The sequence below is a fragment of the Sabethes cyaneus genome, chromosome 3 (genome assembly GCF_943734655.1).
Source record: "Sabethes cyaneus chromosome 3, idSabCyanKW18_F2, whole genome shotgun sequence".
NCBI classification, from domain to species: Eukaryota; Metazoa; Arthropoda; class Insecta; order Diptera; family Culicidae; genus Sabethes; species Sabethes cyaneus.
Window position 1 is genome coordinate 14157642 of NC_071355.1, and position 19103 is coordinate 14176744.

Sequence of the window (19103 nt, forward strand, 5' to 3'; positions counted from 1 at the left end):
GACTGGAAGTTTTACTGGAAATCTATACCTATAAAAATGGATTTCTGTCTGTCTGTACCTATGTTCCTTTTAGAATCGAAAACTACTGAACCGATCAGCGTGAAAATTTGCATGTAGGGTTTTTTTGGGCCAGGGAAGGTTCTTATGATGGTTAGAGACCCCTCGCCCCACTAAGAGGGGGGCTCCCATACAAATGAAACACACATTTCTGCATAACTTGAGAACTAATCAAGCATATGGAACAAAATTTTACATGTGCGCTTTTTGGAGACAAGAATTTTTTCTATGGTGAATTGAGACCTCTCTTCACTTTAGGAGGGGGGGCTCCTATACAAATGAAATACAAATTTCCTCATAACTCGAGAACTAATTAATCAAATGGAACATGTGGGTGTTTTTGGAGGCATGAATTTTTTCTATGATGAATTAGGACCCCTCTCCCTTTTTAAGAGGGGGGCTCTCATACAAATGAAATACAAATTTCCTCATAACTCGAGAAGTAATCAAGCAAATGGAACAAATTTGGCATGTGGGGGGTTTTGAAGGCAGGATTTTTTTTAATGATGGTTTGAGACCCTTCACCTCTGTGTAGGGCTGTCTAACCGGTAGTACCGGTAGTACCGAAACCGGTAATACCGGCCAATTTTTAGATACCGAAATACCGGTTTTAGAAAGGCAAAAAACCGGTATTTCCGGTATTTTCTAATCTCCTTGTTTTTTTCCAACTCCTTATTCGAATAAGAACTAAATTTGATAAAAGATTATAAAACTCTCAGAAAAACAACTTGGTGTTAATGCCGACGAGATTCTTCGACTACTAAAAATGAAGAGAGTGCAATTGTGGGTCAAATTATTTTAGCTCTTGAACCCGTTTAAGGCACAGTAGACCAACTTTGCTGTAAAAATGATTCATTGTATGAGCCAGTCGTCGCGTTTCAATTTATTTTTGAACAACTTGATATTCAAAAGCCACCAAATTATTCGAAGCTCTCAAATAACAAATTTAGGAAACAATATCAGGGCCCAGAAACGTCACTTATAATAGTAAATTGCAGTGTTGGGCACCGCTAATTCGCTAATACGCTAACCAATTCAATTTGCTCGATAATTGAGGAAATTTCGCTAATCACTAATCGCAAACTGCAAATTAACAGCCAGTTTATTTTTGAACATATCACAACAACTTGCATTGTAATCTATCACTGTACAAATTATTACTTTCTTAATAAAACTTAGATCAAAACCTATAATAATGGATAAAATGCTCTACCGTTTATTAATTTCAAAGTTACCAGCGGCACTTCATTTAGAATTACGGATCAGCAACAATTCGGTTAGTCTGAATATAAATTATGAAGCCTAATTAGCGTTTCGCGATTGCTCGGTTAGTGAATTAGTGGTACCCAACACTGGTAAATTGTTATTCAACAATGAGGTAATGAAGCTTCAGTTTTAACAGAAGCAGCGCCGCTTTGTTTCAAAACTGGCTTCAATCAGCGTCATTGAAACGATTTTCACTTTATCATGACGACCGGTTTTAAAGTTTCATTTGTATTTCTCTATCAAATATTCAGAAAAAGGTCAGCCTAGACTTTTAATGCAATTGAATTGATTTTGAGTAACATTTCCTACATTAATCTACTCAACATCGACAAATCGTGCATGACTGTCAATCGTCATCATTTGACACAGTCAGTAGCATCAGCTGAAGCTTGCTCGAAACGTTCTGTTCAACAAATGAAACAAGTCGCTTCATATATGAAACGAATGTAAGGGAAAGTTAGCTTCATTTATTTGTTTCGACGATGCCGGGCTCTGATCAGAATACGGGGATCTTTGCGCGTTTTGAGCATTCTTGCCAACAAAGGATCTGCCAGGAAAGAATTTGGAATATTTTTCAAGTCTTTCGAGTGATACATTGATTACACAAGGAGATGAAATTTGCATCCCACTATCTTTGAATAATGGGATTGATAACAGAGAAGAAAAGGTATTTGTGAACGATGATGAAGAGGATGACGTTCTGCAGGAGTTCCGGTTTGGGGATGGAGAAAAAATTGTTGAAAGGCTGTAGGAGACCGAGGCATTAATTATGCTGGAAGCGACAATGCAAGATATTTTGTAAATAATTAAAGGCGGGTCTCCCTACTATAAATTTGACGAAATGAAAGGAAAGTTCCTGATGGGCTTAGAGCCGTTAGACATCGATGAAAGCGGAAATTTTTTCAATTGTTGGAAATGTTGGCAATAAAATTCGTTCTATAGTAAGGGAATTAAATCGCTAAGTGTATTATATCTGCTTCAATTCTATTTTGCTAAGCAACAATACTGATGCTAATGTTTCAAAATAAAAAGATTTACTGAAAAACATCGATATTTCTATTGATTTCGAATAATCTGCCAATACCGGTATTTTCTACGCCAATACCGAAATACCGGTTTTCACCAAAAGCCCCCAATACCGACAGCCCTACCTCTGTGGTAGGGGGATAACGACTCTCATACAAGTAGAACAGAAATTTTTGCGTAAATCAAAAAATAATCGAACTCGAGATATTTTAGACTTTTTCATAAAACATTTTTGGCCGTGATCTCGACGACCCTTACGCAGTACTTTCGATCTACAAAGGCCTTGTCAGAAGTAAACTCGATTTTGCGAGCATTATTTGGCGTCCTCAGTATATAACGCACATCTAGCGCATCGAAGGCATCCAGAAAAGGTTTGTAAGATTCGCTCTCAGGAATCTTAGATGGAACGGAGAACAGCTTCCACCGTATCACGATCTGTGTTCTCTGGTGGATATTGATACGGTCCACTCGAGACATAAAATAGCCGACATAGTATTCTTTTTGAACATCCTCTCAGAACGAACAAACAGCCAACCTCTGAGCAGTCGGTTAATATTTAACGATAGTGCAGTCACACTCCGACAACGCAGGACCTTTGAGCCGCCTTTTCGGTCCAGAAATTATTCGCAGCACGAACCTACTTCTCGCTTCATGAATGCCTTCAATGCACTGCAGCATATTATAACCATTGGCATGAGCTCGGATGTGATTAGGCATAGACTTAGTTTATACTTCAGAGGACAATTACGTTAACTCTAGACTATTTATTTTATGACTTGTAATTTTTGTAACTTTTGTAACCTGTAAAATTAGATTTATAGTCATTATTACTTGTATAGATTTAAGAATGGGTAAAGGGCTTGAAGCCTATATTCGAAATACATTCAATTCAATTCAACATTAATCAATAACAAGACCATCAAAAACTATCAATAGTAACATTAGATAATTCAGCGCGAGACGGCCACAGGCCGCGAGTGTTGCCAGCGACCTGCCGTCGGAAGCGCCGGCCACTGCGGAGGGCAGCCCCCGTAGAGATCACCTCTATCTAGGTTTATTTATTTTTCTAGATCTGTTGACCTCTATTGCTTTCCTTCAGTTGGGTCACCCCTGCGAAATGGTACTTTCTACGAAAAGATTTTCCGTGAAATGGTACATCTCGCGTAAGGTTTTTCGCGAAATGGTATCCTGCGAAATTCTATATTCCGCGTTATGGTCAACCAAGAATTGGTGTTCCGCAAAATGGTATTCGGCGAAATGGTTCGTAATGATGACGAATATTTAAATGCTAGCCGCTTTATTTTATCGGGCTAAGCAATGGGGGGAGTTGTTTTCTACTCTACTGTGAGGAAAACTTGTATATTAAAACACCCATGAACTCCTCAGAAACTTGCAAAACTCGAGATTATGACAAAGGTCATCCGAGATTCACGATTTATGTGCAACACAGTTTAATTTATGGCAGTACGAAGTTTGTCGGGTCAGCTAGTAATTACATAAACTAAGCGTTTTGCACCTAGTTTTCACCTGAGATAATGTTTTAGAATTTCACATCACGCAATCAAATCGTAACAACCTTATATTTACAGATTTTAACCACAAGAGAGCTTACGGAAACGACGCAAAAAATTACATCGGAAGCTGTTAGAAGACAAATTTATTTTTCTTTTGATTTGACAGGTAGTGACAACTGTCAAACTTGCATAGTAGGCTGATTCGTGTTTAAGGTTTCTCGTTAGTTTTGCATTTTAATTTATGCTAGTTTGCGAATAAACGAACTAGGGCGTATTGCCCACATTATACACATGTCCCCTATATGATATTGTCTTCGCAGCACAAATCAGGAGTCGGAGCTCAAGCCGCTAGCGACTTTGCTGATGCGAATTATCTGTCAATGTCAAACAAACTGCTTCATTTATTGTTTATGTTATTTCTTCTCACTAACAGGATTTATCGTAGAATTTTCGGATCTTTGGTATTTTTGGGATATTTGCTGGGATAAATATGGAAAACATTATTATTAGCAGCGTACGACGTAAACATGCAAATCCAAATATGGTATACCATGCTTTGTATGAGTACTATTTCTTAGGTATACCAAGAAAAGATTTAGCAACCATTTACAATTAGTCATATTCGACTATTTGCGAACGGATAAATAAGTACGAGAGAAACGGATTTTATTCTCGAAAACTGCGCCAGCAAGTATATAAATGATTTAGTAGGGAAATGCGTGGCTGGCTAGTCGAATTGTATCGAAAGGAGCCTGTACTTTTTCTCGATGAGGCTAAGCAGAAATTTCAATTGAACTTCCATCAAACCATCAGCGTATCTTCCATTTGTGTGATCCTACATGAAGCTGGATTATCGTGGAAAACCATCGAAAGACGAGCGATACAAATTCGCGATGATGAAATAATCAGGTTTATCAGGGAAATGCTGTCAATCCCTTGGGATATCTACAATCCCGTTTTCCCTGACGAAGTGGCCTTTGACAACCGCGAAATGCTGCGAAAAAAAGGATACGGAGTTGTGGGGAAAAAAGTTATCGTTCGTGGAGAATTTTGCAGAAAACCACGAGTGTCTTTTCTGTGTTTTTTGGGGATGAATGGGATTGTGGAGAGCTTTTGGACGAACGGTACCTTTAACAGGGCAAATTTTTTTGATTGCTGCAAAAAATTTGCTCTGGAAAATCCATCTGTTCAACAGTATCCAGGATTCCATTCTGTATGGGTAATGGATGGCGCCAAAATCCATTGTGACCGCAACATAATTCGGTACCTTCGTTCTGTAGGCATAATACCGATTTTTCTTCCCCCTTATTGTCCTTTTTTTAATCCTATAGAAGTAGTTTTTCGCGGAAGGAGCGTCAAACACAGCTCTGGTCCTCACAAGCTCCCGCCTCACGCCTCCACGAGTCATATGATACCAAATGCGGCGTAGCCTGGGCAATGTTGTCAATCTGACAATAGCGAAGTGAGGAGGTGCGACGCGAATACTGGCGCGGTAACCATAGCATGGCGGTAGAGGAAATGCTTCGTCAAACACGAGCGTCTGTTCACCAAGGAGGTGCGGCTCAAACAGCGTCTGTTCTCCATGTTAGGGGCGGCTGATTATTATACTCGTCCTTATGCCAGCAGGGACACTAAACAGTGCTGTGCACGATGGTCCTCCGGCGAGACAGGGGGTTAGGGGCAGGCCCAACAAGCCGCCCTGGAAAACTAAAAGTTACCAACAACGAAGAAGAAAATAGGGATCGGAACAATCGGCGTCGACCCACGCGACGAAATAAGGACTACGATTGGAAACTCGGGACATGGAATTGCAAATCGCTCGGCTTCCCGGGTTGCGATAGGATAATATATGATGAATTACATCCCCGAAACTTCGAAGTCGTAGCACTGCAGGAACTTTGCTGGACAGGACAGAAGGTATGGAAAAGCGGGCATCGAGCGGCTACTTTCTACCAGAGCTGTGGCACCACCAACGAGCTGGGAACCGGCTTTATAGTACTGGGAAAGATGCGCCAGCGTGTGATTGGTTGGCAACCGATCAACGCAAGGATGTGCAAGTTGAGGATTAAGGGCAATGGCCGTTTCTTCAATTACAGTATCATCAATGTGCATTGCCCACACGAAGGGAGACCCGATGACGAGAAGGAGGCGTTCTACGCGCAGCTGGAGCAGGTGTATGATGGCTGTCCGCGACGGGACGTGAAAATCGTAATCGGTGACATGAACGCGCAGGTAGGACGGGAAGCTATATATAGACCGGTAATCGGGCCAAACAGCCTGCATGCCGCAACGAACGACAACGGCCAACGATGCGTAAATTTTGCAGCTTCCCGTGGTATGGTAGTCCGAAGTACCTTCTTCCCTCGCAAAGATATCCACAAGTCCACCTGGAGATCACCAGACCATCGAATAGAAAACCAAATTGACCATGTTCTAATCGACGGTAAATTCTTCTCTGATGTTATAAACGTTCGCACCTACCGCAGTGCGAATATAGATTCGGATCATTTCCTAGTTGCAGTTTGCATGCGCTCAAAACTCTCGACGGTGCATAACACGCGTCGAAGTCGTACGCCGCGACCCAACATCGAGCAGCTACGAGTCACCGGAGTTGCCCAGGAATACGCGTGGCAGCTGGAAGCAGCGCTACCAACGGAAGAGCAACTTGGCGCAGCAACTCTTGAAGATGGTTGGAAAGGCATTAAGACCGCCATCGGTAGCACTGCACTAGCGGCACTAGGTACAATGAATCCGAACCGAAGAAACGATTGGTTCGACGGCGAATGCGAGCAATTAGTGCAGGAGAAGAATGCAGCACGTGCGAGGATGCTGCAATACCGTACGAGGGCGAATGTGGATCGATATAAACAAGCACGGAACAGGCAAAACTCAGTCTTCCGGAGGAAAAAGCGCCAACAGGAAGATCGGGATCGCGAGGCGATGGAAGAACTGTACCGTGCTAACGATAAACGGAGGTTCTACGAGAAGTTAAACCGCTCGCGCAAAGGCCATGTGCCGCAGGCCGATATGTGTCGAGACTCAGACGGTAATCTTCTCACGAACGAACGTGAGGTGATCGAGAGGTGGAAGCAGTATTATGACGAGCACCTTAACGGCGATGTAGCTGAACATGGAGGTGACGATATGGCAATAGATCTTGGAGCACGTGCAGAAGACGACAGAATACCAGCCCCTGACCTCCAGGAGGTAGCAGAAGAGATCGGTCGGCTGAAGAACAATAAAGCGGCTGGGGCTGATCAGCTACCCGGCGAGCTGCTGAAATACGGTGGTGACGCACTGGCTAGAGCGCTGCACTGGATCATTGTCAAGATTTGGGAGGATGAGCTACTACCGGAGGAGTGGACGGAAGGCATCGTGTGTCCGATCTACAAAAAGGGCGACAAGTTGGATTGTTGCAATTACCGCGCAATCACACTGTTGAACGCCGCCTACAAGGTACTCTCCCAACTTTTATGTCGTCGACTATCACCATTTGCAAAGGAGTTCGTGGGGCAATATCAAGCGGGATTCATGGGTGCCCGTGCCACCACGGACCAGATTTTCGCGCTTCGGCAAGTGTTGCAGAAATGTCGCGAATACAACGTGCCCACGCATCATTTATTCATCGACTTCAAATCGGCGTACGACACGATCGATCGAGATCAGCTATGGCAGATTATGCACTACTACGGATTTCCGGATAAACTAACGCGATTGGTCAAGGCGACGATGGATCGAGTAATGTGTGTTGTTCGAGTATCAGGGGCAGTCTCGAGTCCCTTTGGATCTCGAAGAGGGTTACGGCAAGGTGATGGGCTTTCATGTTTGCTGTTTAACATCGCTTTGGAGGGTGTGATAAGAAGAGCGGGTATAGACACGAGTGGCACGATATTCACGAAGTCCGTCCAGCTTCTTGGTTTCGCTGACGACGTTGACATCATTACACGTACCTTTGAGAGGATGGCGGAAACGTACATCGGACTGAAAGCTGAAGCCAAACGGATAGGACTTGTCATTAATGTATCGAAAACAAAATACATGAAAGGAAGAGGTTCTAGAGAAGTGAATGCTGACCTCCATCCCCGGATTCATTTAGACGGTGATGAAATCGAGGTGGTAGAAGAGTTCGTGTATCTGGGCTCACTGGTTACCGCAGACAACGACACCAGCAGAGAAATACAAAGACGCATTATGGCAGGAAATCGTGCCTACTTTGGACTCCGTAGGACGCTGCGATCGAACAAAATTCGCCACCGCACGAAGTTAACAATCTACAAGACGCTGATTAGACCGGTAGTCCTTTACGGCCATGAGACATGGACTATGCTCGTGGAGGACCAACGCGCCCTTAGTGTTTTCGAACGGAAGGTGTTGCGCACCATCTACGGCGGAGTGCAGATGGAAGACGGAACGTGGAGGAGGCGAATGAACCATGAATTGCATCAGCTGCTTAGGGAACCACCCATCGCTGCCACCGCAAAAATCGGTCGCCTGCGATGGGCTGGGCATGTCGTGAGGATGTCGGACGACTGCCCGGTTAAAAAAGTTCTCAATAACGATCCGACTGGAACGAGACGGCGGGGCGCGCAGCGAGCAAGATGGATCGATCAAGTGGAAGGCGACCTGCGGACCCTACGTAGACTACGTGGCTGGCGAATTGCGGCCATGGACCGAGTAGAATGGAGACGACTTCTTCGTACAGCAGAGGAAACCACGGCCTGGAGCTGATTAAGTAAGTAAGTAGTTTTTCGCCTGATAAAAAAGTTTTTGCGTAGACATCACCGAGAATCTGCTCCCATATTGCATGAGGTTTGCAATGCTATGAACCATTTTCAGGTTTATCCAGCTAAATCGCTTTTTGAGCATTGTGGCTACTATGCAGGAGGGACTTTCCTGCCCGAGAAAGACCTTGAACAAGATCCGCCGAAGTTGAGGTTTGCTTGAAGTCAGTCATTAAAAAAATAGACTATTATTTTATTTTATTCAATTTTTTTTGAGAAGTTAAAATAAAGAGAAAATTTATCGAAAACAATGTTTTGCTTAAATATGGTCAATATCTTCTCAATCCGTTACTTTAGCGGACAATACTTGCCTGAGTTCACTCTCTTCAGGTCGTACAGTCGTCTCCAGTGCTGAAAACCATTCCGAACCAGTCGCTCCTCTTGCTCTCATTGCACTTAATCTCGTAGAAACTGATTCTAATATTGACAGCGCTGAAGATACGTCCTTTTCAATTGCAGATATTTCTTTCATCCTCCCGTCGTTCACTACATTTGCTACGATCATTCCTCGATGTACCGCTTGTAGCCTTGCCGATTCCGATTCTGCAGCCTATCTAAACTACTTCGCCAATTCCAATGGGGGAGAACTAGCTTTTTTTAACTGATCTTGTTCATGTGCTGGTGACGAGTTAATTAAGTTTGCCCATAATAGCCAAGAACTATAGTGCCCTTCGATATCGAGGTGGTTTTTACGTAAGTCATGCGCAAGAGCTGCATTATCCTGGGCTGAATGAGCCCCTGAACGATCTGGATTTTGTGGTGTAATAAGTGTACGCAACATTTTTTGGTACTGAGCATTCGTCTCCACGCTCACAGAGTACACATAAACAAATACTTTAATGGGCCGTTCCCTCCAAGTCTGCAAAATTCGATTTGTGATTGCGGATACATTGTAAACTTTTTTTCGTTTGATCCTGTAGCGTCACAAAATCATCCATGTCGTTAAAATCAGGTTTTCACACCAGATAGGGATATCATCAATGAATATAACTTTTCGGTTGATTTGTGGCATTGCTGTTTTCCAGATGCACCGAAGAATTTGCTCTAAAGTGTTACCAAAAATATTTTCCACAGAAAAACTTTTCAGACGCAGCTGATTCCGGAAGTGTTTCTCATAAAATGTTGCCTTCAAACAGAACACATGATTTACAGCGCATCCGTACTCGTTTGTGTAATCAAAGTTTACACTATCTTCATCAAAATTGCAAGCGATTCCATTGCACAGTGGTCTAAAAAGCGAAATACGTGATCGTTTGATATAGCGCCGAAACGTGAAGTTTTTCGCATATAGTACCTTTAGGAACATTTCATGGTATAACAAGCCCCTTCTTGTGAGAAACATCTTTGGGTGATTAATTCCATTAAAAGTGAGATACGAAATTTATTTTGTCGTATATTCGAGATACAGGTTTGGTACTTTCGGCAAATTTGTAGTAAATATCAATACAAACAACTTTGTCAAAGACACCATACTTGTATCTCTTCATAGAAATTGTCTATGAAGCGTTATTCGAAAACAAACCCTTCAAAACAGTTTTTAAACCCTGACTTGTTCCGGTCAACTTTTACGTGTTCATAGTGTTCTAGAAAGTTGTTTATCTTGCTAAAATCAACGTTTTTGTAGAACATTATTATACGCGATTCTCTGCAGTTTCGGAGATTTCGAGCTTTTTTGATAAAAAATAGTATTTCTTTGAGCATAAATATTTCCCAAAGTGGCAAATGGTGGCAAATCAAACAGCCCTTACTTAAAAGTACAACATAACGATGTGTTGCTTATTTTATTTTTGGTTTGAGTAAAGTTAATTGTTAACTGCTTGTCAATTCGTGTTTTCTAATAAAATAGTTATTTAGTCATTCCGAGAAAATTCGGCCTTCTGAGACTGTTGCTGAAATTCGGCCTTTTGGATTTCGGCCATTCGTGATTCGACCATTTGTGTTTCGGCCATTCAGTACCAGCCCATTAAGAGTGTAATCTTTTGAAAAGACACCAATCCAAGGTATAGAACAAAATAGACTTAACTTAGTCATTTGAAAGCTTCTCTCTTATTAATTTCGTCAAATAATTTTGAGTCTACATTCATTTTCGACTCGAAACTAGGCGCAAAATTTGCTGATAACTCAACTTGTTAGAAAGAGATTGTCAACGTAAACAAAATGGCATTTATTGCATCCGAAGTACATTTTAATTGTTCTATAAATATGATTGAGATGGATTTTTAAAACAACTATAACTATTGGGGATACAAACAGATACAGCCAAGGGATACTTGCTTTTAAAGGTTTTTTGTTGTACTTTCAAGTAGGAGTTGTTTGATCTGCCACCATTTGCCACCTTGGGAAATATTTATGCTCAAAGTAGTACTATTTTTCATCAAAAATGCTCAAAATCTCCGAAACTGCAGAAAATCGCGTATAATAATGTTCTACAAAAACGTTGATTTTAGCAAGATAAACAACTTTCTAGAACACTATGAACACGTAAAGGATGATCAGAATAAGTCAGGGTTTAAAAACTGTTTTGAAGGGTTCGTCCACGAATAACGCTTCATAGACAATTTCCATGAAGAGATACAAGTATGGTGACTTTGACAAAGTTTTTTGCATTGATATTTACTACAACTTTGCCGAAAGTACCAAACCTGTATCTCGAATATACGACAAAATAAATTTCGTATCTCACTTTTAATGGAATTAATCACCCAAAGATGTTTCTCACAAGAAGGGGCTTGTTATACCATGAAATGTTCCTAAAGGTACTATATGCGAAAAACTTCACGTTTCGGCGCTATATCAAACGATCACGTATTTCGCTGATTGAACCACTGTGCATTGTCTTCGATTGCTTCTTGGGAATCGTCCTCAATAAGATGTTCCTCCTGCATATATTCGTCTTCCTCTGAGCTGAAAACAAACTTCAAATAATTATTATGTTGCAACTTGCAATAGGAAAATCTACGCTTACCGGTCCATTTATTTTATATTTTTCATTGTTATTCCCATTAATACTTCGATAATTCGAAAAAAGATTATTCTACTTCAGCGGCAACTCCAGATTTGTGCTACGAAAAAAACTATTCCAGCTGTCAACTGCAAATGGACCAGTCATCAACAAAAGCTTTGTACACTGAGAAAATAATGGGATAATTTTTCACATTACTTTAATTTTTACAATCAAGTTTGATTGTAAGGTAGACTTAGTTAGCTTCATTTACTTTTGCAAATATGTATGACAATATTGTTTTTTATGCAAAATATTCGAAATTCGATTCATACGATGCCATTTTGTTTAAAAACAATATTATCACTAACTCTCAAGCCAAACTCACCAGAAATTTTCTACAGTGCAAATAACTTCGCAAGTCAAATGTCAGTTGGGGCGGTTGGGGTAGGGTTGCCAAGTAACCGGTTTTTGGCCGGCCCGACCGGCTTTTACTTGCAAAGCCGGTGGCCGGTCAATCCGGCAAAAAGGCCGGTTTTCCGACATATAAAGCCGGATTTGTACTTTTTGCCTGATTTGCTAGATTTTCTGATAAATTTATTAGCAATCCTGAGCAGTGGAACATTGAAGATAGCCAGTTTTGCAGTGACAATACTTTGCTTCTAGCGGTAATATAAACTCTTAAACGATTCTACCTGTAAATGATTGAAAGTACTCAAAAGGCACTGAAAGTGTACAAACTGAAATTTTGGGTAAAAATTTCAACCAATTTTGGCTTGTTGCTACCGATATTTCAATTACTCTCTGCGACAAATAACGCACTTTTTTACGCCACTAACCCCCGTCCCCCCTCTTCTTTTGGAAGGCCGGACCGACCGGCCGGTTTTTGTAATTTTCAGACTTGGCAACCCTAGGTTGTGGCAACCCGTCCTCGTATTATGAATTTTATCTGCATTGACAATATATTCGCTTCGCTTCGGGTTGGTCTTTTCAATTCTCTTTATCCGCTCATTTGGTGGGTAAAAATTCGTCTGTGAAATCTATATCTTCTAGAAATGGTTGCCTAAATTCTCTTTCATTTCACTTCACCTTATGCACTAGACTCTAACGCCGTACGCGGGCTAATTATCGCATTTAGAACTCATTCTAATTCGTCAGCCGAATCCAGTTAGGAAAGCTGGTTGACTGCGCCGATGCGTCTGAATCATTATCTATTTTGCTTTTCTTTTCTAACATTATGTGAACGTTCGGTTAAAACAAACTAACTGCATTCCTGAGTTATGATTCAACTTTTATGACCTGAAGGGTCAGCTGTGTTCCGTGCACCGGTTGTGGGTTTTTATTTGGTTACAACTTCTAAATTGACACACTAAATAACGATTCTAAATGACGCTCAAGTAATAAATTGAAAGATGCTCCTTGGCGTCTTTGTTCCTATGCCAGTAAGCTAATTCTTGAGGCCAATATTAGATTTATAAACGAAAATTCAATTAAAAAATTTCAAGTTCAAAATTGACGAATGGGTTCGCAACAAAGGTGGTCCTCAATGAGATTTTGCAGTAGGAGACGGACATCGTCCAGTTTAGTGCCGTCCTTCATAAAAAGGTCTTCGTATTTCTGGAACCATCGGCCGAACACACAGCCATTCTCGGAGTAGGAGCAAAACTCACGGATATTGGACGTACACGATTCGATCATGAAGTTCGGGCTACTCGCTGGTCGGGTCGGTGCTTCTTGATTGCTGAAACGTTTTATCATGGCCATGAGACTAGCGTTTTGTTCCGCCTGATGCCGATTCTGCTGGAGAATAACACTTTCGGGAAAATTAAAATAACTAGACGGCCTAGGACTAGGATTTTTATTAAACAATGAACTTGATAGTTTGGATTGTGAAAAAGAAATGAAAAGAATTTTTATGTCACCACAGGCGCGATTACTTCGATGGATGCCACTACCACCACCACCACCACCAGTTGCCCGTGGTAACAAAAATTTAGAATTAAAATCAATCATTTGTGCAAATTTTTATGAAAACAGCTTAAACAAGTTTAAATGTTAAGTGTACATGCTACCTACAGTTAGCAAATTTTAAACTAAAATAGAGCATACTAACTTTTTCATGGATGTCTAAAAAGTAGTCATAAGATAGAGGCTATTTTTCACATAAATACACATTCAGTTTTGGAAAAACAAACGTAACTTTTTTGATAAGAATTCTTTTTATTGAGATTTTATCAGAATACGAAACGAATAACAAATCGATTTAAATATAAGCATTCATAGAAGAGTGGATTAATACTTACTGTTTTATACAATAAAAATAAGAGATAAAAAGAATATTAAATTCATACGATTGATCGTAGCCAAGACTAAAACATAAAAATTATAGCCCCTCCGGTTGCGGTTGCCGTCATCGCCGCCACGGATTCTAAACCCAGACCCAGATCGATGGATGCCCCACAAGTGATAGGTTAAAGCGCGTCGCACACAACACAATAAACCCGCAAGTGGGTATATTGAATGTCGGTCATCAAAAAAGCCATTTAGGTGCAATAAAACCACTAGAAGAGGATGCTTCGCTGGAGGTAGTTTGACATTGGCGCTCTTTTTTGACAGTTAAAATGAGGGCCACGGTACATGTCGGCGCAACAGAAGACGGAAGGGGGGGGGGGGGGGACGTATGCTTTTATAGGCTCATAAAGTTTAACAATAATTTGCTCATAAAAGCCGCTCTCTAATGGTTTGTTTTGACGCCTCCGTCGTTGTTGATGTTGTTGTTTCCGCTCCGGTTGCCTTGATGCACCGATATGAAGCCGCTCTAGCGAGATAAGCCATTAAGAAGGTTGTAATCTTAAAACAAACTGTGATCGAAACGAAAAGCTTGCGGCACCACCCTAGTAGCATTTCAGTCTGGAGGTGTCAGAATCACTAAACTGCGAATGCCTCGCAGTAGCGTTCGTAGCGTGCAGTTGCTCAGATCAGCTTAGTTGAACTTGAAAGTATTATTCGAATTAATTCAGCAAACGAAGCAAGATGAGATCATTCGCGCTTATATCAATCTCCAGTGTTGCGGTTTTGCTGATCAATTTTGCGGTTTGTTACGAAAGATCAGTCAAATGAGCTATTCGCTCATGCTAATCTGTATCATCCTTGGTTTTCAGTCACCATCGCACCAGCAAGATATTACCAAACTTCCAGATATCGAAGGTTATAAACTGCACTGCATCGAAGCAAGCGGCATAACCGAATCCTCGGCCAAAAAGGTGCAAAGTGGTGAGCAGATCGCCTCCCCTGATCAACCGACCAAGGTCTGTCTCCATCAAAACGCAAAACTTAGCTTGACTAAACCGGGCTATAATTATTTATTGTTTACAGTGTTACGTGCAGTGTTTCTTCCAACGGCTACGACTAATGAACGAGAAAGGCGAGGTGCAGAAGGATAAGTTGATTAAATTTTTAACCAAAGTGGTGGATGAAGAACAGGCAAAAGCAGTGGTGGAAAAGTGCAACGCACGGCGAACCAATCCATGTGATACGGCATTCGACATGTTTATGTGCTATCAGAAAAATAAGGCTAAATTATTTTAACAGTGTGAATTGTTAACGTTTTTTATTGTTTTAACATAAAAATAAAAGTTCATTTCAAAACAAAATTATTTTATTTGAACTGGTTTAAAAAAACGGCTTTTGCCGTAATGAATACAATTGCACTGTTATTATTCTTCGTGACGACTGATGCTAATAATACTGAGAAATACGTTGCGAATAAAGGCAATTATTTTATTCAAGTTTAATTGGCAATTGTTCCTTTCGATGTGTGAAAAACAGGTTGCTCAATTTGTGTATATGTTAATATTCATCACCATGACAATATTTGCGTGGTGGGGTTGTTCTAAAATTTTAACCCGCACTTCAACCACTCACCAAATTGTAATATTTGATTTGTATTTATATGGCAATTGGTCTAAAAAAAAGTATTTTAAAAAAAATGAACGTGAGTATGTAATGTACGTTCGGCCATAGCTCCAGAACGCCTAAACCGTTCACCACCAAACTTAGCATACATATTTCTTGGTATTGGGGAATCAACATAGCAAGGTTGTTGCTCACTGACAAGAGTGGGAGACCCAAATTTGGAAAAAAACGATTTTGTATTTCTTGGACTGAGCGATTGCCTCCATCTCACCGGTTGGGAAACGCTGTATGATGACAGCGCCAAGACCATACATTGATGCATCTGCTGCGACGATGACCTTCTTTGACGGATCGTACATATGACAGTAAAATGAATTAGAATTCGTCCACCGACTGCTGGCAGGCTTTGATTCAGCACCAGCAAACGTCCTTCTTGAGCAGATTGTACAAAGGAGCCTTCAGTTGCTTCATCTGCTATCGTAGTTGATAGCACTGAGGTAGAAACGGACCTGCATGTCATCCTTCGGAGCCTGTCACCTACCAGTGCATTGTTCAGCCCCATCTCCACACACACGGACTGATACGTTTGTCTGATTTGCGTAGGATGACTATTGGAGCTGGCGCTAGAAATGATGGATGAATTGATCTTACGAGTGTTGAATGCCGTTGTCGTTGACCAGGCTGCTAATCGACACTGACCACAGATCGAAAAGATCCATAGTTTCGATTCCCTCGTATAGAACGCAGTCCTTAGGATGGTTGGGAAGGATGGTATTTAAGAGTGCTCAGCTTGCGTAGCAATCTCACTTCCCAAGTGACAATTTTAAAGCCACTTGGTTTCATTTGAATTTTATAAAGGTTTTATTGCGGTTTTAATCATTACCTCTGGAACGACTGGAGCGATCTTATTCGGGGCCCCTTTGTCCCTCAGTCACTTGTACATCTGTTATTGTCACAAAATAATGCAAGAAACAAAACTCTTTTTCTTCATTTGAATATGTCTATCACTTTTGTCAGTTTCCCTTCTATTGTTTTCCCATCGACGCAAAACCTTTTTTACGCTTTGAACCCTCCCTTGTTAATGGCCACCAAATTCTCCCTTTCAGAAATCTAGCCATTTGTACAAATGCTACCGTTCCAAATGAAAGAGAAATGCACACCTTTATCCATTTGAACCTTCCTCCCCCCTTGTAAAAGACCGGTCCCCTTTTTTGTCAACCTCCCTGCGCTGATTCTTTTATGTCAAACATGAGAAGCCATCCAGGCGTTCCGGAGTTATGGCGTATTATACATTCATACTCAACGTACCTCGTCCCGCCCTCTGAAGGCATCTTCCCAGTCAACTCCCCATTCTGACACACAACTAATTATGCACCGGTTTTCTCTATGAAAATACCTATAACGGAAACGAAACAAAGTCACTCCACAGCACCGCATCTTGCATCACCATCTCATTTGTACTCTCACTCATCTAAAAAATTTAAGTGAGCTGACTATGAGATTAGGGCCCTTGTAAAAACGTATATTCATAGTCTTAATAGACTTAGCGGTTGCAAAAATTGAAGAGATTCCCAACGTACACGTGGGTAAAGTCGGAAGACTACGGTGGCCGGCCACGTCGCACTGTGGGATGAAACCCAAATCTAGGTGGACAAAAGCAATTACGCTAAAATCGTTAGTCCTAGGTATATGACATTAGGGTGACCATCACAGTAAGCGAGTGCAAAACATAAACTTTTTTATGGCTTAAGTAGCTGAATAAAATGTTCAGCAAAGTTTAAGAACATTAAATTCTAAGTAACTTTGCCGGAGAAATTAAAGTTCTATCTCTTATGATTGGTGGGCTCGAGCTATTTAAAGTTTTTTGGTCGGGGTGGACCTAGGTCCATTTTCCCAGCTAGCACCAACTCGTATATCAATGTACGAAAACTATCGTAAATATCTCCTAACAAACTCGAAATCGTAACTAAAGCTGGATAAAGTGGGATTAAGTTGATTTTCTGTCGGATATAATGATAATAACTGACATACATTCGATTTACAGCACAAAATCGTACAGTAGTACGGAGCAACTCGCGCTTAATCGGATATTGTCGTATATAAATACTTATATAGTCGTAACGCTCAAAATTATTCGTAATCACGTATATCGCCTCCAAAATAGCACGGATATGCCAATTTTGCGCATGATATACGGTTTATTTAGAATGTTTATCTGTACGTAATGCTGATTTTTACCTTATTTATACATATGAAAATGCTAGCTGGGTTTTCTTTATATTTTCTTTCGTGTTTATTTCTCACAATTCATGGCTTCTGAGCACTATTACACGCATGGAAAACGCACATTTTGTTTGAAGGAATCAAGTTGCTATCTCCTTCGGTTACGAAGCTACAGGCATTTTTTCTTAAAAAATATATGTTTTTTTTTTCAAATGTCAATAACGTAAAAACTGCTCAAAAGCAACAAATCAAATTTTGTATAAATGTTTAGTAATATATTAACGTCCGAAATTAATTGAGATCACATCGCTCCAGGTCGGCCCTTTTTGCTAGACCGTATTGAATATTGAAGTAAAAATTACCGTTTTACTAACCAAAATCACAATTTATACGTAAATAGAATGGATTAAAAAAACGAAAATAAATCTAAATGCTTGTTTTTATCTTACTAATCTGTACGCAGCCTTTGAAAGTGGTTCTGGTTTTTTTTTTAGCTAAAAAACCTTTTATCTTAGGGGATGTGAATGCTGTAACATTAATTAACTGTGGTCGCCCAAAATAGAACAGTAATTCTCGTTGAAACCGGGCTACTACTGACACGTGGTCTTCAAATATTGAAACTTTTGTACTTGATTGGTTGAAAATTGTTAAAAAATGAGAAGTACACTTTAAGTACCTCGAAATAGTGAACCCCTCAGTCATCAAGGCACAAAATTTCGATGCATGGCTCCACTGTAGCTGATTTCAAGGCTGATTCTCTGATATTACCGATTGGGATGATGTCAGAAGAAGCACAAGAAGCAATTACCAAGATATATAGGCAAGTTAGAGAAAGACATACGCGAAAGTTTTCGAGAGATAACAACTATTGTTTTAGTGAGTATGATGCGACAGTACTCAGATTTGTTAATAACAAACATTATTCCAGTTTTAGCGTATTCCAGTTTTCATGAAACTTAAATCGCCCTCAGAAGTTATACTATTATTAATTATACTTGATTAGGATAAATACAATCATTTAGACTTATTTTCGTTTTTTAATCCATTCTATTTAAGAAAAAATTGTGATTTTGGTAAATAAAACGATATTTTTACTTCAATATTCAATACGGTCTAGCAAAAAAGGATCGACCTGGAGAAATGTGATCTCAATTAATTTTGGAGGCCTCTACATTACTAAATATCTACACAAAATTTGGTTTGCTGCTTTTGAGCAGTTTTTACGTTATTGGCATTTGAAAAAACATATTTTTTTTAGAAAAAATGCCTGTAGCTTCGGAACCGAAGGAGATAGCAACTTGATTTCTTCAAACAAAATATGCGTTTTCCATGCGTGTGAAGGTGCTCAGAAGGCGTGATTTGTGAGAAATAAACACGAAA

The 19103-nt window shown here is 40.4% G+C and overlaps 1 protein-coding gene and 1 pseudogene across 1 annotated transcript; both read left to right on the top strand.

Annotated features, from left to right (window-relative positions):
• The first annotated feature begins 4353 nt into the window (after positions 1-4353).
• Positions 4354-9170, top strand: LOC128739296 (uncharacterized; annotated as a pseudogene).
• Positions 9171-14544: 5374 nt separating this feature from the next.
• LOC128743128 (B2 protein-like) lies at positions 14545-15228 on the top strand. The gene is made up of 3 exons (XM_053839652.1): positions 14545-14678; positions 14747-14893; positions 14961-15228. The coding sequence occupies exons 1-3, from the start codon at positions 14619-14621 to the stop codon at positions 15171-15173; spliced, it is 420 nt and encodes a 139-aa protein (XP_053695627.1). The 5' UTR covers positions 14545-14618; the 3' UTR covers positions 15174-15228.
• The last annotated feature ends 3875 nt before the right edge of the window (positions 15229-19103 follow it).

Coding starts and splice junctions, on each gene's coding strand:
- LOC128743128 (XM_053839652.1), top strand. CDS start 14,619: ATGAGATCATTCGCGCTTATATCAATCTCCAGTGTTGCGGTTTTGCTG. Junction 14,679..14,746: donor TTTTGCTGATCAATTTTGCG/GTTTGTTACGAA, acceptor CTTGGTTTTCAG/TCACCATCGCACCAGCAAGA. Junction 14,894..14,960: donor CCCCTGATCAACCGACCAAG/GTCTGTCTCCAT, acceptor TATTGTTTACAG/TGTTACGTGCAGTGTTTCTT.